The sequence below is a fragment of the Sinocyclocheilus grahami genome, unplaced genomic scaffold (assembly GCF_001515645.1).
Source record: "Sinocyclocheilus grahami isolate Dianchi unplaced genomic scaffold, SAMN03320097.WGS_v1.1 scaffold33.1, whole genome shotgun sequence".
Classification (NCBI taxonomy): domain Eukaryota; kingdom Metazoa; phylum Chordata; class Actinopteri; order Cypriniformes; family Cyprinidae; genus Sinocyclocheilus; species Sinocyclocheilus grahami.
Genome location: NW_015505212.1, coordinates 678888 through 701851, shown reverse-complemented (window position 1 = coordinate 701851; position 22964 = coordinate 678888). Strand labels below are relative to the sequence as shown.

General features: G+C 37.0%; 5 protein-coding genes across 6 annotated transcripts in view; 3 read left to right on the top strand and 2 right to left on the bottom strand.

The window, feature by feature from the left end:
- Positions 1-1593, top strand: part of LOC107579683 (uncharacterized) — a 9632-nt gene extending 8039 nt beyond the window's left edge. The window contains exon 4 of the mRNA XM_016265487.1: positions 877-1593. Within this exon, the coding sequence (XP_016120973.1) occupies positions 877-926 (50 nt within the window). The 3' untranslated portion in view covers positions 927-1593. The remainder of the gene's footprint in view (positions 1-876) is intronic.
- Positions 1594-2328: 735 nt separating this feature from the next.
- LOC107579596 (probable tRNA N6-adenosine threonylcarbamoyltransferase) lies at positions 2329-7135 on the bottom strand. Its single transcript, XM_016265411.1, has 12 exons — positions 7064-7135; positions 6588-6707; positions 6355-6474; positions 6099-6274; positions 5773-5868; positions 5612-5661; positions 5443-5521; positions 5294-5359; positions 5111-5201; positions 3762-3837; positions 3587-3685; positions 2329-2526 (listed from the first exon to the last, which is right to left on the bottom strand). The coding sequence occupies exons 2-12, from the start codon at positions 6700-6702 to the stop codon at positions 2487-2489; spliced, it is 1008 nt and encodes a 335-aa protein (XP_016120897.1). The 5' UTR covers positions 6703-6707; positions 7064-7135; the 3' UTR covers positions 2329-2486.
- Positions 7136-7272: 137 nt separating this feature from the next.
- LOC107579619 (DNA-(apurinic or apyrimidinic site) lyase-like) lies at positions 7273-10402 on the top strand. The gene is made up of 5 exons (XM_016265426.1): positions 7273-7402; positions 7769-7864; positions 7948-8111; positions 8275-8467; positions 9293-10402. The coding sequence occupies exons 2-5, from the start codon at positions 7804-7806 to the stop codon at positions 9805-9807; spliced, it is 933 nt and encodes a 310-aa protein (XP_016120912.1). The 5' UTR covers positions 7273-7402; positions 7769-7803; the 3' UTR covers positions 9808-10402.
- Positions 10403-11180: 778 nt separating this feature from the next.
- Positions 11181-17169, top strand: LOC107581120 (uncharacterized). The gene is made up of 14 exons (XM_016266683.1): positions 11181-11393; positions 11715-11908; positions 12022-12126; positions 12227-12322; positions 12424-12534; positions 12615-12738; positions 13599-14045; positions 14137-14383; positions 15164-15339; positions 15424-15649; positions 15796-15938; positions 16572-16821; positions 16968-17086; positions 17153-17169. Exons 1-14 carry the CDS (start codon positions 11363-11365, stop codon positions 17167-17169), a joined length of 2286 nt encoding a protein of 761 aa, XP_016122169.1. The 5' UTR covers positions 11181-11362.
- A 3562-nt stretch (positions 17170-20731) lies between these two features.
- The window catches only part of LOC107579331 (zinc finger protein 502-like), a 7594-nt gene continuing 5361 nt past the window's right edge, over positions 20732-22964 (bottom strand). Inside the window, exon 8 of one of the 2 annotated variants that reach the window (XM_016265181.1) lies at positions 20732-21452. In XM_016265181.1, the coding sequence (XP_016120667.1) occupies positions 20990-21452 (463 nt within the window). In that variant the 3' untranslated portion in view covers positions 20732-20989. Of the gene's footprint in view, positions 21462-22964 lie in introns of both variants that reach the window. The other variant, XM_016265177.1, reaches the window with a different exon arrangement.

Here is a 22964-nt window from a genome sequence, read left to right as displayed (position 1 = left end):
TGTCAGAATATATTACTATTTAGCAGTCTTAAGAATCAGTGCTACTACTGCTAATAAATATTAATAAATCTTTATTTTTAAAGGAATAATCACATCTGTTTTCTTTTTAATTTTAACAGTAAACCTCTGATGTGCAGCACTTTGTTTGCCAAAAAATAAAAGGGTTTAATTTTCATTTGATTAGGATAAATTAAATGTTTTATGCCTTCATCTGATTACCAGAAAAATTAAGAACAATTTATAGGGCCCTATTATTGTTTAAAAAAAGGACTCATACAAAAAAAACTATAGGTTTAAAATACAGGCATGTGGCTTAATTTCTTTTTATTAATTCACCATTTGTAAGCTGATGTTTACTGTTCATTTTTCAGAAATATCAATAGCATTTGTATTAAAACTATATTCACTGAATGTAATAAAAAAATCGAGAATCGAATCAAGAGCTTGCCAATCGAATCGATACCAGTCATATTTTATTGAATTGGTCAAAAACGGTGAGAGTATTCCTAAAAACTCAAGTGAAGAGAATTTTTGTAACAGTTTACTCTATTGAAAGAGGTTTGAGTTAGTTCTTATAAAGAATAAACAAGTGTGAACAAAAAAAAATCCCAAATTCATGTCTAAAAGGATCGTTGACAGACACAAAAACTGTTTTATTTTGCATCTCACAACAAAATCGCCTCACTTATTCTGTAATTATTAATTCTTTCCAAATATTCAAGTCATCTGGTGAACTTTCCTGTATTTTTTCATATAGTCTACTAAACTAAATATCACAGTGTTGGTTTTCTTCCAATATCATGTAGCCCTAATATCCATAAAATGAGCAGAATTACTATTTTTAGACCATTTTAACAGGCTTGCTTTGTTTTTCAGACTCTGCAAAGATTGTATGGTACAAGAACGCCCTGGAGTCGCCTGCCTAGCACACAAACACACAAGACACACACACACCCCGCACTCAGGTTCTTATCCCCTCAACATTTCTACCGAGACACTTTGGACTTGTTCCCCTATGAAGATAGATGTCTTGGACTTCTCGGTTGCCTTACAACAGAGTCTGCCTCAGGCGCAGAGTCCCTCTGCATACCTCTGTCATTTTAATGGTGGAGAATCGTCTCTTTTAAAGAAAAAAAACTGCAATTTTATTTGTGAACTGCAGTTTTACAGTTAAAAAAATCTTTTATTCCTCCCTTGTTCCTACTTGTGTGTGAGTGGTTAAGTCAAGCACTTTCTGACCTGTAGTTGAACACGTCATCCCTTTCTCTAAAGACTGAGCTCGTTTTTAGAACCAAATCCAGAATGTCTTCATCAGTCTTCCCTCCTGTGATCATCTTTTTCATGCCACATAAATTGTTCTCATGAAGTTTACAGAGGTGCCATTGGCACGTTATGGCAGCACCTTCAAATGTCTATTGGTCTTAATGCTGTTTTTTAATATATATATTTCACCCAGATTCAATGTCCGTCATAAATCCTAATAGGAATTTGTTGCTGTGTATGACCTAATTTTTTTTTTCGGAAACATACAAATAATTTACACTGGAAGATTTTCAGAGATTTAATCAAACAGTGTTGCATAATAAAAATGAATAAACTTGTTAAAATATTTCATGGTCTCTTGGTTTTTTTTGTATAAATCTATAGGAAATAAAAATGTGAATATTTAGTATTTCAGTAATCGATCTTTCATCCATTTTCCAAATCACCTTTTCTATGTAGAGTCCGGGTGTTTCAGTTACATACCTAAAAATCTGTTGTCTTGGATAATCTTGCTGATTTACCACCAATACTTAATTTCAAAGCTGCCATGTTGTCCATCAGTCTAAAATTGAAAGGTATAGTTCACCCCCCCCCCCCAAATGCTGAAAATTTACTTCACCATCAGGCTATCCAGGATGTAGATGAGTTTGTTTTTTTTTGTGTGGGAACAGGTTTGGAGAAATTTAGCATTACATCACTTGCTCATCAATGGATCCTCTGGAGTGAATGGGTGCCGTCAGAGTCCAAATAGTTGATAAAAACATCACAAGTAATCCACACCACTCCAGTCCATCAATTAACATGTCAAGATTTTTTTTTTATCAGCTGTTTGGCCTCTCGTTCAAGCAAGTGATGTAATGCTACATTTCTACAAATCTGTTCCCACAAAGAAACAAACTCATCTACATCCTGGACGGCCTGAGGGTAAGTATGTTGTTTTTAGCTAATTTAAATTTTTGGATGAACTGTTCCTTTAGTGATGCATAATGTGAGTGTGAGTTTAATACTGCTTTTATTCAGCACTTCACCACATAAGTAATCAAATTATTTGAGGCTTTAGGTCAATATGTATTTTTTTATTCAGTGTTTTTACAAAAATATTAGACAATTCTACCTTTAACTGGGATATGAAACTGAATATTTCATGAGGTTGAATAATGTGATCAAGGAGTACAACTTGACATTTAGTGCCACTGAAATTCCTTTATAACCAGATCCAAACATCAGTCCCGCCATGTGACCTCCACTTCATCTGTTCTGTACCTGAAAAACACAATAGACCATTAATGAAGGATCATGTCACAGCTAAACAAGAAAAACAACTCTTATCTCGGGTCTATATTTAATCACGGCATGCAATAAAAAATCAGCAGGCTAATGATAAAATAGCATTGTTAACTGTGAAAGGAATGTGCACAAAGCAAAGTGTTTTATTAAAGGAATAGATCATCTAAAAATGAAAGCAGCCAAAATCGTCCGAAATAATATTTAGGAGGATTTTGATGTGAGAGGACAACAGGGGATTGACTTTTTCACTGGAGGAAACATTATTATTGATTAGGGACTACAGAAGTGACAGTTTAGAGTTAAAATGCCTTAATGATGGATTTGTTTCTTACATACACACAACTTTTCTCTTCACAAGATGTTAATTGATGGACTGGAGTGGTGTGGATTATTGTGATGTTTTTATCAGCTGTTAGAATCAGAATTAGCTTTAGTCGCCAAGTGTGTGCAAACACAAGGAATTTGTTGTGGTTTTTTAGGAGCTCTTACATACATACATACATACAGCACATGACATTAGAACAGAAAGAACAATTAAATAAGACTAAAGAAAAAAACAAAACATTATAATAATAATGTGGAAAAATCTGGAACAGAATATTTATGTACAGATTTGTGCATTATTTAATGTACAGTTGTATAAATAAAAATATGCATCTGTATTTACATAATTTCAATAGCTAGAAATGGATAAATGAATTACAGAAAACAGGTTATCATTTCTGTGTTAGCTGTTTAAGATGGAGATGACATGGGGGAAAAACTGTTTTTATGCCTAGATGTTCTAGTGCACAGAGAGCTCTCATTCTGACGGCACCCATTCACTGCAGATGATCTATTGGTGAGCAAGTCATGTAATGGTAAATTTCTTCAAATCTGTTCCGATTAAGAAACAAACTCATCTTGGATGGCCTGAGGGGGAGTACATTTTCAGCAAATGTTCATTTTTGGGTGAACTATTCCATTAACAATATGTTTGTAGCTTCTTGCTGTGTGATACTGATGTTTTTGATGGCTATTTGTGAAGTTGGTTTACCTTTGTGTAATCCAGGAGTCTGAAAGCTCTGTGACGTGACCCGAGCGGAACATTTCCCATCCGGCCTGTGCAATCATTGCTCCATTGTCTATACAAAAGCTACAATATCACATGAAGAGATTAACAACCATTGACACCGGCTGTCATGAGTTCTTTCAGCAGTTGTCTTTCTCACCTCTCATCTGTGGCAAAAAGTCGTGCACCTCTCTCCTTACACATGACCCCCATCATCTCCTGCAGACGCAGGTTACCTACAAAAGAGCGCACATTTAGACACTCACACAAACTGCAATACAGAGACTAGGGATGCACGATATATCGGCCACCATATCGGTATCGGCCCATATCGGCTCATTTTTTCTGTTATCGGTATCGGCCTGATAAGAAAATTTGGCCGATATCTTAAAGCCGATAAATAATGCATTATTTCCTTCAGAGACACTTCAGATGCGCGCTGTTCGTTTGCAGCCTTTTGTGCAATTGTACATTGTAATATTGTGTTTATTTGATGTATATCTGATTTATCTCATATAGAATGCGTTTGGTTAAGTTAAAAGAGCGCTTCAGTTTACCGGTGATCATCTTTAGCTCAGCACACGCAGCTCAAACAGCAGTGCACAACATTAATAACTATGATTGGGAATGTCGTGTATATAACATTCTAATGAGAACATTATTATAATAAAACGTTGTGAATTCTTTGGGTTTAGTTGCCGTGTTTCAGCGCGTTGTTATGGGAAGAGCGCATCCACAACAGGATCACACATTCTGACTATAGCATGCAATAACTGCGTCATTTTGTACATATATAAGTTGTAATATTATATTTATGTTGTATTAATATTAATCTCAGGATGCATTTCCTTGAGTTAAATAAGCTGCCAGCAAAACGCTTCAGTTTACCGTGTTCATTCAGCTCTTCAGCTTCAGCTTGAGCTGCAGCTCAATGGCTGCTATTTAAAACAGTGGTATTAATTTGTTACTTTTTCAAAATCATTGATATATTATTAATAACAACAACCACTTGTATTTTTCTCTTATTATTTTCATCAACAATATGGTTTAGTAATTAAAATCATTTAATTATTGTCCGTGCAGAGGCTATTCCGTTTTATTGATCTATGGCGCATTCATTTTGATTCTTTACACGTGTAATGATGTCCAGTGACTTGTTTGCATTATTTATGCATAATTTTATTTATTTGTAAGACTTTTTTATGACTAAATTTGGTAATGGGAGAGTAAAAATATTTTTAAAACGTACACCGTTCAAACTAGGCTGCTTATGTTGAAGTGTTTGGGATGTGGCTTTTAATGATGAGACCTTTTTTGTAATCAGGCTCTCAAAAAGTATATAACAATTTGGATATAGATTTATCGGCCAACATATCGGTTATCGGCTTTCAAAAATAAAGAATAACCGGTTATCGGTATCGGCCAAAATTTTCATATCGGTGCATCCCTAACAGAGACCCAGTTTTTGCTATGAGACGAATGTAAACAAATGAGCATAAAAACCCTTACAGCCGACTCCACCGACGATCAGAACCTCCTGAGAGCCGCAGTGAGCCATGGCTCTTTCTGTGATCTCCACCAGCATAGCGAACACAGTCTCCTGTCAATCACGTGTTATTTTTAGTCACTTTTCACAATCACAAATTAATGTTTCTTATTGGAAGCATAGTAAGCACAGGTTCAAGTACATACTTGTAGAGAGAAACACAAATCCTCAGGCGTACATTGACTTGTACTCAACAGTTTGTGAGCAGCGTCCTGTATGTGAACGTAATTATTAAAATTGAAAGAAGTATAAACAGAATTTAAAGACATATGCATCTCCCAGTCATTCATCTCACCTCTATATAGGACAAAATCCCAGAAAATGACACATCCATACCCTTCACTGTATACGGCAGCTCTATATACTTGGTGCCTCTGAAGAATGAACATATATATTAACATATGTCAAACAAGCACTTTTACTCAAATTAGATATTTAAAATGTTAAAGTGCATGGAAACTCACTTCTTTGCCATCTGTTCAATGTTGTAACCAGGACTGGGATCATTTGATATCTGTGAATACAGGTAAAAAAAATGTAATCTTAAAATTACATAAAAACTTTAAGACAAATCCTCCACAGAAAAAACTACGGAAACATACAAGGCTATTAACCAAATAATGACCTTGATGACCCTTGCAAACCGGTCCAGGCAGTTTCCCACAGCAATATCAATAGTTTCTCCAAATATTCTGTAACGTCGTTCAGAATATGCAATAACCTGTAGAAACAATATAGAGAAAACATAAAAACAACTGCAGAGCACGCCACGGAGGCAGCCATCAGCGTCGGCGCCATTGAGCTCATGTTCATTTATGTTCAAAGAAATGTGAGAAGGCCAATATAATTATTTCAAGGATATTGATATGTCTGCTCTTGATCATAGTAGACTAATTTTGAAAAACAAAATTAGATTGAAATGTTATTTAATCTTCACTCTTCAATTCTTACCTGAGTATTTCCTCCGCTCACATACAGCACAGTGGGGTTTTCGGAGTTGGTGATCAAACGGCCCATCTCTATGTGTCCAATACAGTGGTTTACCCCCAACAATGGCTTTCCCCACAACTGGGCGACTGTCCTGGCCACAATCGCTACTGTTACCAGAGGAGCTCCCATTCCAGGCCCTGTACAACAGGAGATAACTGATAAATGGAGTAGTGTGGAAAAATGCACAGTGTATTAAAGGCAAGTAATAAATATTCACCTTTAGTGTACGCCACACAGTCAATATCTGCAGCTTTCAGCCCTGCTTCATCTAGTGCCTCCTGGAGCACAGTGAGAATCACACTACGATGGTGTTTGGCTGTCTCACCAGGTAGGAACCCTGAGAAGATCATGAGAGAGCAATATAAAAATAGTACTATGAAAGCATGGTGACTTTTTATATGTAAAGATGACACTGTCCATTAGAAGTAATGATAGATCAGATGAGCTCACCTTGGCCAGGAGGGGTGATGTAAGTGCGCCTGGGGTTTGACAGAACTTCCCCATCTCTGATGATACCCACACCAATTTTATTAGCACTGCCCTCAAATCCAATCACCACAGTCATGGTTTCTGCAGGGAGAATGAAACAGGAACCATTTGATGACAATACTCAAAATACTGCAACAGAATTACACAATGTCTACCGTTTTCCATGTTAATACATTATGACATTAAAATGTCAAGTTTAATTTAACAATTAAATGAAAATAAATCTATTATGTCTTGCTGTAAAGAGATCTGCGACACATGCTGCTGGTTTAAACAACCTGATCATTAATAACATTCATAGATTAAATTATTAAATTGTCGTGTGGGATTGTCATGTTTTGGGTTAATTATAATAATATATTTTATATAATATATATTATAAATATATATATTTGTCTTGTTTTAGCTCTTATTTTCCGCTGCTTCTCCACTCTTACCGCACACTCGCTGGTTGTAGGACCATAACAACAGCTAATGTGGCTTATACTAAATGCCTGGGTGAAATTGATGGGATTATTCGTGTTAACAAATTGTTAAAGTTATAGAAATATATTTTAAAGTTAATATCTGACAATAATTTGATATACAAATGATAATTTGTTTTTAATAAAAACGTTTTTAAACACCACGTTTAGTCAGGCAATAACTCGGACACCTCTTAAAGGGGAAAGATGCGCCTCATGCACACTCGCTGCAGCGTCGGCTTCCGTCAGTGCAGGGCAGCTCATAGTTCTGCACAGATTGAGGTTTCACTATAAACTCAGCTAACGTGTTAGGTAAGAAACAGCTGTTTGTATATAATAAAATGCATATTATGCAAATTTCTATCTAATTGAGTTTTCAACGCGGTCAATACAAATGTGTCTATTATAAACGCAGAGCACGCGAGCCATTTGTTCTATTGTTTCATTCATTCAGGCCGCACTTTTGGACAACTTACAGACTTGGTTAACATATATAAATGTATTATTCCTGCATACTGCAAGCACATGTGTTTTGGTTTATACAGTTCACGCATTTTATGTAAGCGATTTAATCACTTGTGTGCGAGCTAAATAAGTTAAACAGCCTTTGTTTAGATGTTTGCAGCGCCCGAAGCATTGAACATTCACACATTCCATTGCGCATGTCCTCTCTTGTAGGTGTTCGTGTGTGTGGTCTTAAAACAACTGTAAGCATGCCTAAAAGAGCCAAGAAGAATGAGGAAGCTGTGGATGGGGAGACTGGCAATGGAGCTGGTACAGTGTTTTAATACTTAAAAAAAAAAAAAGGTTTGCATCCTCACAGACTGCATCAGATAACACTGAGCTTTCTGTCACAGAACCTGCAAAGAAAGAGAAAAAGGGGAAAGAGCCAGAGGCTCCGATTCTGTACGAAGATCCTCCTGATAAGATGACCAGTAAAGATGGCCGTGCGGCCAACATGAAGATCACCTCCTGGAATGTGGACGGTCTTCGTGCATGGGTCAAAAAGAAAGGCCTTGATGTGAGAATTCAACATACAATACATCGATTGTGTTTTACATGTACTGCATGGTCCTTCTTGAACAGTTTGACCAGTCTCTGTGTCTTTATTTAGTATTTATGTGTGGGTCAGATTGGTAGAGGTACGAACCCTTTTCCACTCTTTTGTTGTTGTCTGTTCGCAGTGGGTGCGTAAGGAGGATCCAGACGTGATTTGTCTGCAGGAAACAAAGTGTGCTGAGAAAGCCCTGCCATCTGAGATCACTGACATGCCTGAGTATCCGCACAAGTACTGGGCTGCATCAGAGGGTAAGGAAGGTTACAGCGGAGTGGCCATGCTCTGCAAGTCTGAACCGCTCAATGTCACCTACGGTATTGGTAAGTGTATTTATACAGATTTCAATTTTGTATGACCCATATGAATTGCATATTCTCCATGGCTGTGAGATTGTTTTGCTTATAGTGTGAGTTTGAAAACACAATGCACACAACCATCTTTCCAAATTTGTAATGAGAATTGTTTATAAATCTTTTGACAGCAGGTCTCCCTAAAATAAAAGCACTATGGTTTAATGTTTTAAATGTTTGATTATTATTTTTTATCATTTAATTTAATTATAATAATCTTATTGATATTATTATTACTAGTAGTAGTAAATGCTTGTTTTATTTTACAGTACAATAGTAGTATTGCAAGTCATGTATTTCTTTGATTTCATTCTTGTAATTTAAATATTAATAACAGCTGTAGTAGCAATACAATAATAATAGTAGTAGTAGTATTAAATACTTTTTGTGATAGTAGTGTATTCCTTTTTTGATTTAATTCTTAATTTAAATACTACTACTGCTAATAATAGTGTTATTATTAAAATATGGCCATATTGAATGAAAAATTATTTTTGTAATGTTTATCAGTTATTATTATTGTTGTTATTTTTTTTATTTTTCAGTACAATAGTAATATTTCTTCATTGATTTAATTCTTATTTAAATAATATTATTGTTATTATTACAGTCATATTGAATTGATTTGTTCTGTTCATCAGTTGCTGTTATTTTTTTATGGACACGCACCGCAATAAAAATATAAAACATGAAAATATATTTGATTTTAAATATCATCAAATTTTTTTTCCCTCTGTCCAAAATCCAAATCTTGAATTTTCTGGAAGTTTAAAATCTCTTTCTGCTTCAATATAGGTAAAGAGGAACATGATAAAGAGGGCCGAGTTATCACTGCTGAGTTTCCGTCTTTCTTCCTGGTCACGGCATATGTGCCCAATGCCAGCCGTGGTCTGGTGCGGCTCGACTACCGCAAGACCTGGGACGTGGATTTCCGTGCCTACCTGAGCGACTTGGACAAGCGCAAGCCGCTGGTGCTGTGTGGAGATCTGAATGTGGCCCACCAAGAGATTGATCTCAAAAACCCCAAGGGTAACCGCAAGAACGCAGGCTTCACCCCAGAGGAACGTGAGGGCTTCACCGAACTTCTCGAGGCCGGTTTTACCGACAGTTTTCGGGCGCTGTATCCAGAACAAGCCAATGCCTACACCTTCTGGACCTACATGATGAACGCACGAGCCAAAAACGTCGGCTGGCGTTTGGACTACTTTTTGCTGTCGTCTGCCTTACTCCCGGGTCTATGTGACAGCAAGATCCGAAATACGGCCATGGGAAGTGACCACTGTCCTATTACCCTGTATTTGGCAGTGTAGATCAGGTTTCAACCTCTTCAGTTCCATATATATCTGCATAGACACAGAAGGGTCTAGTCCTGTTAGTCCTAGATTAGTATTTCCTCTCTATAAACCAAATAGAGGTCCACATATAGGAATATGTGTGGTGCAGACACGTATTGAAAGAAATTGTAGTTAAGTTGTTTTGTAGTTTTGCAGCTTCGGTTAAGTCTGCTGTTATCGGTCACCTGAAATCAGGTTTTGACACTAAAATATCACAAAAAAATAATTAATTTGAGCTCTCATCCCATTTTATATTTGCAGTGTTTAAAAGAATCGCAGACTGTTATCTAAATGACAAAACCTGCCAAACTACTATAATAAACATTGTCTCAGTGTTGATTATAGCTAAATGTTTTGAAGCTTGTAAAATACCTTGACCTGCAAAGATATGTCTGATTTGAAGTTATAGTTCTTTGGATTTTGTCTTTGGTGCTATTTTAACCTTTGGATTCTACAGTACTCTCCATTTAATGATGTTAGTGGTAGTTAAATGTTATATATGCCACATATTAGTTTCAAAAGACCAATGATTGTGCTTATTTGCTTTTTTCCCCCATTGTCTGTCTGTCTGCAGCCATTTTTCAGGTTTTGAAATAAAGTAGATTATAAAAAAAGAAGTAACTTAGCTCTGGTCTTTTTTTTCTATTTTTTTTTACACCATATAATTCTTAGTAACAAACATGTTTTAAGTATATACAATGGTTAAATTATTAATGTACAAATGAAAATGAAGCTTATGTTTTTATGTATATTAAATGCTTTTGTACACATTTTAAAAGAAGCAGGTGAAAAACGGTTTCGTCTGTAACGATAACCTGATACTATTGTCCAAACTGCTCATAAGAAGTACGAAAATGCTAGACAATAATCTTTTCATTACCTTTATTTTACATTTAAATAAGTATTTCAATAGCAGACAGCGAAATTTTAATGATATGGAGAAGACTCATGAGCGTCATTTACGTAACGCGACGTTCGCCAATGGCAGGCGTTGATATGGTGAGTTATGAATATTAATAAGGACACGTGATCGAAACTCCCGGAAGGTTACCAAAGCAACGTTGGCAGGAACAAATTAAATATTCATGAGCTAAAACCACGGCCACATCCTTCATAATAAAAGTCGACTCAATTTGACCAATTTCTAAAACATGAACATAAATCCATAATTGTGTCTGGACCTCCTGCCCCAGACCAAACCACATTAACAGTTAAACGCATATAAAACAACAGCGAACGGAAAGAATGGTTTGGGAGCTGAGTTTGCGAGATGGTCTCGCAAAACTAGTATAATGTGGTTTTGCACCACCAGAGGGAGAACTCGGATTACACTGTAGACCAGACCAAAGCGGATTAGACCGGAATCTGTGTCGTGCAGTCCAGTGTTTTGAAACGAAGGAAATGGTCAGGTGGAAAGCGCATCGAAATTAAAAAGTGTCCCTTCTAATAGCGCTTTTCTTCTGAATTATGACACACAGCTGTTGAAAATATTAATTTCGAGATTGTTTAAACTTGATCGAAGTTGTAAACAATGGAAGCGCTTTGGACCAAGAAAATCGAAGGTGAGTAATTTGTTTTTTCTGTCTGTTTTCCCCTTTTTATAAAATACAACACAACAAATCAGCATGTTAAAGTGTAAGCAATTTAATGAATTCAAGTGATTTTCATTTGCACGATTATCACGTAACTTCCTTTTTAAATGAAAGCACATCTGATGTTCTAATAATGTATTTTGATTCATTTCAATTTTAAGGATTTTCAAAAACAAAATGCAATTACAAGATATTCAAATCCAGACTATAAGGTCAAAGCTGTTTAGTATGAAAAGCATATGCTGCTTCTCATTGCATGTGTTATCTATTTGTCTTGTTTTTAATTATCAGACCCTCTTTCATTGATGGGTTTCATCATTCCACCATCAAGGTTACTGTCTGCAGCCATGTGGCAGGTGACTGAACAGAGACAGGTAAAGCACTATGGGATGCTGGAGGAGTTTGTAACCATGGTGACAGAGACTCTGCCAGAGCTTCTGAATTACAATCAAAGAACTCAGCTGATATTTGGCTTAAGAGCAAGGGTAAGAAACATCACGGTACATGAAAACAGCTAATATTTAGGAACCACCATGTTAAAGATTGGGCTTTCCACGGGATTGTTGGTTTCGGTATTATATCTCTTTATTTTTCACAGCGTCTTTTGGAGTTGTGTCGTGGTAAATATCAGGTTGACCTGGAAGATATTCAGCCTCACCTGGATCGAATCCATGCTCCTCGTGTCATCAGTGCAATCAATGAGGTCAAGTCATGTTTAGAACCCATTTGGAAGTTTTTGAAACATCACATTTGTGCTTGAATAAAAATGTAAGCACATATTTAATAGACTTTATACATTACAGGTGGTTGATGAAGACATGGAGGAATCTGAGGCCTGTTTCTTGGACCTCATTCGGACCCTTATCAGCAACCCTGAAGAGAGAGAGAATTTCTTCCAGGTTACAAACACATAAACATGCTCACAGCATTTGGTTTTTCTGTTTTTGTTTCTGTGCTATGAAATGAATTAACTTTTTCCCCAACCCTGTGTAATTAATAGAACATTTTCCCAGAAGAATACGGCCCCAAGTTTGACAAAAACCTACAGACACTTACGGAAGACTTCCTCTTGCAGTTTGATCGGATGATGTCAGTCCCAGACCTTTCACAGGTATGTCAATAAATATGTAAAGCAACTGAACACTATTATTGTATTACTAATGCTACCGTTGGTCTGGTTGTGTTCCTCAGACCATCTCTTGGCTCAGGACCTGCCCGTCGCTTTTGGAGCAATGCCTTCATTCAGTTTCGGTCCCAAAGCAGATGAAGACTCTTCTTGAACATCACAGAGCTAATGGAAATCTTCAGGACAATGGTAGCAGTTTTTAACCTTAAATTACACCATATCCATGTGAAAAGCTATATTAGATACTTCTATGTTGTGTGAATACAAGATGCAGTTTTGACTCTCTCTGTCCTTGTTTGTTAAGATGGCTTATACAATCAAAATGACAAAAGAACAGTTTCACCAACGAAATCTGAATTACAAAGGGATAGTTTCACTAAGCATAACCATTTGGGAGGTCTTAAATATATAGTTCACCCAAAAATGAAATCCAATCCAAGATGTAGATGAGTTTGTTTCTTCATGGGAACAGATTTGGAGAAATTTTGCATTTCATCACCAATGCATCCTCTGCAGTGAATGGGTGCCGTCAGAATGAGAGTCCAAACAGCTGATTAAAAACATCACAATTATCCACAAGTAATCCACACCACTCCAGTCCATCAGTTAAAGTCTTGAAAAGTGGAAAGCTGTGCGTTTGTTAGAAACACTTCCATTATTATGACGTTTTTAAGTTTAAACCATTGCATCTGGCCAAAATACCAGTCCATAATCTATAATAACATTTCCTAGTTGTCATCATATATAACTATTCTGCAACTTAACCACAACCTAAGTACTCTTCAGCAAAATGGTAACCACAAAAACTTCAACAACAGAAACTCTTTTAAATATGCAACATAAGTACACATAAAAAAAATGCAATTAAAAAGGCGTAAAAAACTATTAATTAACATTTACTTAATTAAACTAGCAGAAAATAACATTATGCTACACAAACACCTTCAATTAATTATTCTCCCCACAAGCATCTGACAAGTGTTTGTAAGGATGATCTTTAATTTGATGTTTAATTAGTCTTTTTGTCTATTTTACTTTCTCTGTTGCAGAGTATGTTCACTCTGCTTATAACAGCTGTACATTTTCATCTCAGTCTCTCCCTCCACTGGTTCGAGCCGTCATTTCCAGCGATCACACAGAATCTGGTGACCCGTCTGAATCAGTAGACGATTTAGATGGTCAAGACAAAGATGAACGCCACACTTCAAAAAACGTGTCTGATCCCGATACGCTCGCCTGGATGGCTAAACAGAGAAAATTCAAAGTAGAGATAGAGGAGAGAGAGGATGAAGAGGATGATGATGATCAGAACTGGCCAATCACAGGTGCCGGATCTAGTAGAAAGATTAACGGTTACGTTGATAGCTCTCTTGGTGAAGAGCTGAATCAGACACACACCAAAAAAACCTCCAAAAAATCCTTTAAAAGGAAAAGAGACGACAGTGCAGACGTGTCCAGAGAGTTCACATTTATTGATCATTTGGGTGCATACACAGGTCAGTTCATTGTAATTATATTTGTTTTGATTACTTACTGTAATATAAGCAACTGAGCAGATTTAAACTCTTTTCTGCTTTATTTACTCAGAAGAGTCTTCCTACCAGACCTCTGATGCTTCAAAAGTCCCTTGGTCAGAGGAGGAAACTCTCTGCCTCATCGAAATATGGGGAAAAGACGGCGTCCAGCGGAGTCTAAAAGACTGTGCTCGCAACCGACACATATTCAACCTCATCTCTAAGAAGATGTTCGAGAGAGGCTTTACCAGAACAGCAGAGCAGTGTCACACCAGGATAAAACGCCTGAAAATGAGCTATCGACAATGCCATGAAAACATGTGAGCTAAATCATAAATGCCGTTTCAGTCAACTTGAAATAGACTTTCTTACTGAATATTATTGGTTTTATTGTTATTATTGGGAAAGTCATTTAATGTTGACTTTAAAGAAATAGGGCCATCAATTTTGCACCAAATAACTTTGTGTATATAGTTAAAAAAGGATCCATCTTTTTAGACAAAACATTAACATGACACATAGTACACATAGAGTCAGTAAGATATATAAATGTGTGTGTATATATATATATATATATATATATTTCTTTATTTTCAAATACTTTTATTCAGCAAGGACACATTAAATGATCAAAAGTGATCAAAAGTTAAGACTGAAAAATATAATGTTACAAATTATTACTGTTTCAAATAAATGCTGTTCTTTTGAACTTTCTATCCATCAAACATCCTTATAAAATGTATCACGGTCGCCACAAAAATATTAAGCAGCACAACTGTTTAAAACATTGATAATAATAAGAAATGTTTCTTGAGCAGCAAAGTAGAATCATTTCTGAAGGATCATGTGACACTGAAGTAATGATGGTGAAAATTCATAACAGCAATAAATTACATTTTAAAATACATTAAAATAGAAATCCTACCAATATTACTATTTTAATCGTATTTGTTATAAATGCAGCCCTACTGACCCCAAACTTTTCAACAGCAGTGTATATGAATCTTTACAATGTGAAACTGTTTTTTTTATTTTTTTATACTAAAGCTGGTTTTCTTTCCTTTAATTGTAAGTGAACTGAATGTGTGTTTGTTTGGCAGTGTGAAAGGAGAGAAACCGGAATGGAAGTTCTATAATGTGCTGGAGAAAATTCTGTGCCGTAAAGAATCTACAGAACAGGAAGACACTATTACTGACGTCAGCATTCCAGAAGAATCCTCAGGACAGCAGGCAGAAGACATTGATTGGGATGTTCTCGGTCACGTCGGACTAGAGGGTACTCGTATTTTCTGGACATATTCTATGAACTATAAAAGACTTGATATATTGTTATTCAAATTTTCATGTACGCCCTCTCAAGGCACCAGGAATATCCCATGGACAGACCAGGAGACGCAAACCCTCATCAGGATCTGGGGAGAGGACAAAACCCAGCGAGAGCTGAGAGGGGTTCTCCAAAACGGACACATCTTTGCCATGATCTCAAAAAAGATGGCCGCTCATAGTTACATCCGAACAGCAGAGCAGTGTCAAAGTAGAGTGAAAAGACTGAAGCTGTGCTTCAAACAGTCTTACGAGAGTAAACAGTGAGTAGCATTTCTTGCATCATTGTCAAAAAAAATTCAAACCCAACAAGCAAACCCATCTGACATGAGAATCTAGTGAATATAATTAATTGCACTGTTGTATTATTTTGAATAACTGAAAGTGCTATTCTTGATTCTTTTTGCAGCACTGAGGGCAAAGAACATGTAGAATTTAAATTCTATAAACATATGGAAAGAATTATGGCTAATGAAGAGCCATGCTCATCACAGATCAAAGAGGAGGACTCAACGGACATTGAATATCAGGTGTACAAGTACCAGAAAATAGGTTTGTTCCTGTCATCCATGTAAACTATTTTGTATTACTCCACTGTACAAAAGTTTGAGCTCAAAATTTTGAAAGAAATTTATTATTTTAATTAGAAAGGATGCATTAAATCAAAAGTGACAGTAAATACATTTATAATGCTACAAAAGATTTCTGTTTCAAATAAATGGGATTCTTATAGACTTCCTGAAAAAAAAATCCTGAAAAAGTCGGTTTCCACAAAAATCTGAAGCAGCACAAGTGTTTTCAACATTGGTAATAATAAGAAATATTTCTTGAGCAGCATATTAGAATGATTTCTGAATGATCATGTGACACTGAGACTGGAGTAATGATGCTGAAAATTCAGCTTTGCATCACAGGAATAAATTGCATTTTAAAATATATTACAATAGAAAACAGTTTTTTTTTAATGGTAATAATATTTCACCGTTTTACAGTATTTTTGATCAAAAACACTACTTTAAAAAATCATACCAACCCCAACAATTTTTTTTATTAAATTGGTCTTCTAGCTATTTCATGTTTCATGTATGGGGTTTCATACATTTTTAAGCATGACATAATTGTCCAAAAGTGTCTAATACTTTTTGGGGTCACTTTGTCATGTCCTCCTATCATCACCCAACACAGAAACAGCAATGAACTGCATGGACGATAGAAAGAAGGTCGCATGGTCCGATGCCGAGACAGTGATTCTCCTCCAGTTATGGGGCAATGAGCAAGTCCAGCAGAACCTTCAACGCTGCCCTCACAATGGACACATCTACTCTGAGATCTCAGAGAAACTGAATGCCCACGGATACCTGCGCTCCGCTGAGCAGTGCCACACCAGAATCAAACGACTCAAAATCAGCTACAGGCAGTGCAGGGACAGCTTGAGGTCAGTGAACATATTCAACGTGTTATGCGTCTTAAAATAAGATTGCAATCACATTAACACATTATTTATGAATATGGCTTGAGCACTAAATATATACTCTTTAATGGTTTCTACATATCATTTCAGTGCATGTTTTTTCTGTGCAGTTCACCTGAAGCTGAACGTGTAGAATTCAAGTTCTATGATCTGATGGAAGATATTTTTCGAAGGAATGCTTCCTCCAAAGTGTCAGGAGATAACGAACCCAACAATAGCATAAAATCAGGTACTTTTATTAAACATCTAGTTAGTGTGCCAGATCTGAAATGTATATTCTTTACTTTACGCTCAGGCCATCCAAGATGTTGATGAGTTTGTTTGTTCATGGAAACATTTGGAGAAATGTAGCATTCCATCACTTGCTCACTAATGGATCCTCTGCAGTGAATGGGTGCCATCAGAATGAGAGTTCAAACAGCTGATAAACACATCACAATAATCTACAAAGCAATCCACACCACTCCAGTCCATCAATTAACATCATGTGAAGCGAAATGCTGCCGTGGAGTGGTGTGGATTACTTGTTGAATATACTCTTTAATGGTTTCTACATATCATTTCAGTGCATGTTTTTTCTGTGCAGTTCACCTGAAGCTGAACGTGTAGAATTCAAGTTCTATGATCTGATGGAAGATATTTTTCGAAGGAATGCTTCCTCCAAAGTGTCAGGAGATAACGAACCCAACAATAGCATAAAATCAGGTACTTTTATTAAACATCTAGTTAGTGTGCCAGATCTGAAATGTGTATTCTTTACTTTACGCTCAGGCCATCCAAGATGTTGATGAGTTTGTTTGTTCATGGAAACATTTGGAGAAATTTAGCATTCCATCACTTGCTCACTAATGGATCCTCTGCAGTGAATGGGTGCCATCAGAATGAGAGTTCAAACAGCTGATAAACACATCACAATAATCTACAAAGCAATCCACACCACTCCAGTCCATCAATTAACATCATGTGAAGCGAAATGCTGCCGTGGAGTGGTGTGGATTACTTGTTGATTATTGTCATGTTTTTATCAGCTGTTTGGACTCTCATTCTGACGGCACCCATTCACTGCAGAGGATCCATTGGTGAGCAAGTGATGTAATGCTACATTTCTCCAAATCTGTCTCATAATACATAAAATAAGGGTTATATATTAGTATATTTGTTTTTGTCAAAAATTCAGCCCAAAAATCATTTTTATAAATTGTAGTAATGAATATTTTTGATACTCCAGTTAAAATAAAGTCTTTCCTTCTGTCAGACTCCCAGGATATCTGCGGCAGTTTAAACCAGACAACATCCTGGTCAGACTCTGAAACTGTAGCTCTAATAGACATATGGGTGGAAGATGAGATGCAGGAAACCCTGAGAGGATCCGACCATAACATCCACCTGTTTACTGATATAGCAGAGAGAATGAACAATCAGGGATTCTTAAAAACACCAGAGCAATGTAGATGGAAAATCAAGAACCTGACAAAGAATTTCCAACAGTGTTACGAAAGGAAAAAGTGAGATTATTTTTGCTTGTTGACACTGGCTTTAACTTTTCATCCACTTTATTTTCTTTTTATCTATTGACCTCAAAAGCGGAGTATTTAAATATTCAAATTTAATATGATAATTATATATATTTTTTTTTTTTCCATCGCAACCCATAGAAATGAAGGGGAGCAGGTGGAGTGGAAGTTCTTCAAACAACTAAATAAAATATTTGAGAAATACCCTCTAGATGATGCCGAAACCACCCTGGCTCAGGAGCCAGAGGCAGTTGGGAGAAAAAAACACTAGCAGGTCTGCAAAAGCACAGAGCTCAGGTGAATCTGAACTGTGATTGTTTTTTTTGTTTTTTTACAAAATTCTGATTTTAAAGGTGTGATTTCCACCAAGAACAGAAAAAATAATGTGCACACATGACGGGCATCAAAATACAAATAGATTTTATTTTAACATAGAAAATGTATCTACATCACCTTTAATGTCAAATGTTAATTCAAATGTACTAGGAAATATATGGTTGAACACATAAAAACACTTGTTGGTAATCAGCCACACTTTGCTACTGCACTTTTCCAGTCTGATTACGCTACACTAGTCTGGAGGGGGAGCGAGACCCATATTCTCCTGGATATCTGGGCTGAGGATTATAAACCACATCTGACTGAGGTACTTTCTGTCATGCGGACTGTGGAGGATGGCAAAAGGACACACACAAACCTTTAATCGGCTGAATTCCAAGCATGAACTTATCACTAAAAAATCCAACACTTCCACTATCAAGCAACAGAAATACAGAACCTTATTTGTTCGAGTTCTCTGTGCATCAAAATACAGCACACTGGCACTGTATTAAGCACATTTCTGTAAATCTGAAAGAATTTGCATAATGGTGCTGTTGCTATGTGGTCTCACATTTTCACAGGGTCAAGTTTAACACTGAACTTTAATTTGTCTCAGCTGCTTGGCGATTTGCCTAGTAAGTTGAGAACTTGCATTAGTCCAGAAGCCAGAGGTGTACTGAATAATATGATCCTTACAACCATGGAACTGACTCAAATAACAGGAATTAGAAGAACGAAGTCTGAACTGAAGGAAAAGTCATTGTAACAAATTATAGAACATAATGGAATAACTGAGGAATTTAGTAAATCTTTTTCTTCCTGGTGCAAAATGATTTCTCCCGACGAGTGCATAATCTTTATAAAAAAATTAATTAAAAAAACCCAGAAATTGGATTTATATTGTATATTTGTATTATAAAAGGAAACAAATTTGTACTACATGGGTAAAAATACTGAAAAGAATTTCCTTTTTGTACATAAGCATTAGCTTTTCAAGTATATTTGCTAGATTTATCAAAATTGAATATATTCATTATACAAATGTAAGTTACTGTTACACAGGATAATGCCAAAGCTCACTGCACAAATCTCAATCTCTTTTTAAGAGTATCCAGTGTGTATTGGCATGAGCCAAATTAAAGATGAATTTCACATCCAGTCCGAATCGGTACAGGATATGTGTGTATAAAAACACACTGCATTATTCAGTGTTGGTGGAAAAGTGGACAATATTTTTGTTACAGTGAGTTTATCCAATATGCTTCTACGTTTTTAAGGTGGACAACAGTTTTTTGAGAGGTTTTAATCTCACATTGCTTTTGTTCTTAGGTATTTTACTGTGCAATAAACAGATTATTTATTGGTTTGTTTGTTGAAATGACTTGTCCAGCATGATTGAGATATCAGTGACTAGGACAACAAGCCTTCTGGATTTAAGTAATTAATTGTTGTAAACCTTAAGGAATAGTTCACCCAAAAATGAAAATTTGCTGAAAATGTACTCGCCCTCAGGCCATCCAAAATGTAGATGAGCGTTTAGTTTTTTTCTTTCATTGGAACCAGTTTGGAGAAATGTAGCGTTGCATCACTTGCTCACCAATGGATCCTCTGCAGTGAATGGGTGCCATCAGAATGAGAGTCTAAACAGCTGATAAAAACATCACAATAATCCACACCACTCCAGTCCATCAATGTCTTGTGAAGCAAAAAATGTGTGTTTGTAAGAAACTAATCCATCAAGACATTTTTAACTTCAATTTGAAATCTAATTTTAAATTTAAAGGCTAAAATAGAAATCCTTTATCCATAATATTACTGTCTCCACTGAAAAAGTAATCTCATCTGAATCAGGAATGTCAAAAATGTCTTTCCAATGAACAAATGTGTTTCCAATGAACAAGCAGATTTTCCATCAAGACACTTATTGATGGACTGGACTGTGGATTATTGAATTATTGTGATGTTTTTATCAGCTGTTTGGACTCTCATTCTGATGGCACCCATTCACTGCAGAGGATCCATTGGGGAGCAAATTTCTCCAAATCGCTTCCAAATTTCTACAAAACTCTACATCTTGGATGGCCTGAGGGTAAATTTTGAACAAACTTTCAATTTCCAGTGAACTATTCCTTTAAACTATGTAAAGTAAGAATTTATAAAGTATTTCCATGTGTAATTTCAATTATGAGTTGCATAAAGCATGGTTTAGAAAACTAAATTATATTACCTTTTAAAGTAATGACTAGATAATCACATGTCAGCTGATCATTATTAAACCGCAAGATCCCTACATTCAATTAAGGGCTTTTGGGTTCTGGTTTAATGCGGCTACGTGTTTGGTCATAGGTACTTCTACGATTTCCTCGTTCGCCCAAGTGAGTTCTCTCATGCTTCTTAAGAGGCCCAGCAAACTTGAAGCTCCTCCCACAATGAGAGCACTGCCAAGGCCGCTCGCCCGTGTGGCTGAGCATGTGGTTCTTCAGGTGAGATGAGTGCTTGTACGTCTTCCCACATCTTTCACAGGTGAACGGCCTCTCGCCTGTGTGCACGCGCTCATGTCTCTTCATGTTCCCGATCTGAGAGAAGGCTTTTCCACAAATCTTACAGCGGAACGGACGTTCTCCGGTGTGTATGCGCAAGTGGCACCTCAGCATCTCCGGTCCCGCAAATGTCTTATTACAAAGGGTACACGGGATCTTGAGTCGGGGTCTCTCATGGTTGCGCTGGTGCTTTTTCAAGTCGAACATATAGACGAAGGACTTGCCGCAGATGGAGCACAGATACTGGCGCTCACCTGCATGATAACCTTTGTGTCTTCGTAGGAGGCTGGCATAGATGAAACTCTTCCCGCATTGGTTACACTGGTACGAGCGCTCCATGGAGTGGTAGCGGACGTGAATGGACAGCTTAAATGCAGTCGGGAAGCTTTTGTCGCAGTGAGGACACTGGTGCAGGTTCTCTGAGGTGTGGCATTCACGGTGAATCTTCAAGTATGAGCCTTGGGAGAAGCTTTTGCCACAGATGGTGCACTTGTATGGTTTCTCACCAGTGTGCACACGGATGTGCTTGATGAGGTCTGCTTTCTTGCGAAAGGTCTTGATGCACTGCATGCATTTGAAAGGTCTGGTGAGGGAGTGCGTTTTGATGTGATTGGTCAAGAAGCTGAGGCACCTGAAGCTTTTACCACAGTCTGAACACTGGAATGGCCGCTCGCCCGTGTGAGTGCGCATGTGATTCCTCAGCAGGCATTCGAAGCGAAACTCTTTGTGACACTCGGGACAGCTGTGTCTTTTCTCCTCCTGCGTTGTCTGGGACTCAGAAGGAGTGGCCGCTGCCTTTTTGGAAACTGTGGCTCGAGGTGGACTGCTCTTTCTATGGATGATGGACTTCACAGACGGTGGTCTTTCTATGACAGGAACGTAGATGGTCTCCTCCCTCACAATCTCAACAGGAGTTGGAGGCAAAACTGGTAGAGAGATGCCCTTTCCAGTTAATTCTGAGATCCACTGCTCTAAACTGACTTGCCTCACACCAGACGTTTCCACCATCTCTGATTGCTCTAGGAACTGTAGTTGAGTCGCCTCCTCTCCCTCGTTCTCAAACTCTGACACCACCACGGTGGAGCCATCCGTGGTCAGGTAGATCTGCTGGACTTCACAGACGCCCGAGTCTTTCTCTTCACAAAGTACCTCTTCTTGTTGTAAGCCTTCCTCTGCTTCTTCAGTGCTAGCTATTGCGGTGAACTCCTCACTGTCAGCTAAAGGCTCAGCCTCTTCTGTGTAACTCTGAGAAGGGCTCATTATGGCGATGGCCGCGTGATCGGATTCTGATAGGTTCTCTGTGCCTTCTGATTCGATGATAATAGTCTCTTGTGCAATGGAGGTGGGGGGCAAAGTTTCCTCATGTTCAATGGTAATGGCAGACGAGACAGATTCTTGTGCGATTGGATGAGGCAAACAAACTACTTCAGCTGAAGAAGGAATGGACACTGTACAGACCAAAAGAGGGAAGAAGAAAAAAAAATCTTAGAAAATATTTAGGTTATTATAGTTGACTAAAACAATACCATAAAAATATTTTCATTACTTAAAATAAAATAAACTTTAACTGAAATAAAGTATAAAAAAAACAAAAAAAAAACATTTCAGCTGGCAACATTTCTCATTGTCATTTAGCTTAAACCTACAAACTAAAATAACTTTATAAATTTTTTTTTTAAAGACTTAAACTATAGACATTTAAAGAAAAAACTAATAAAAATGACATGCACAA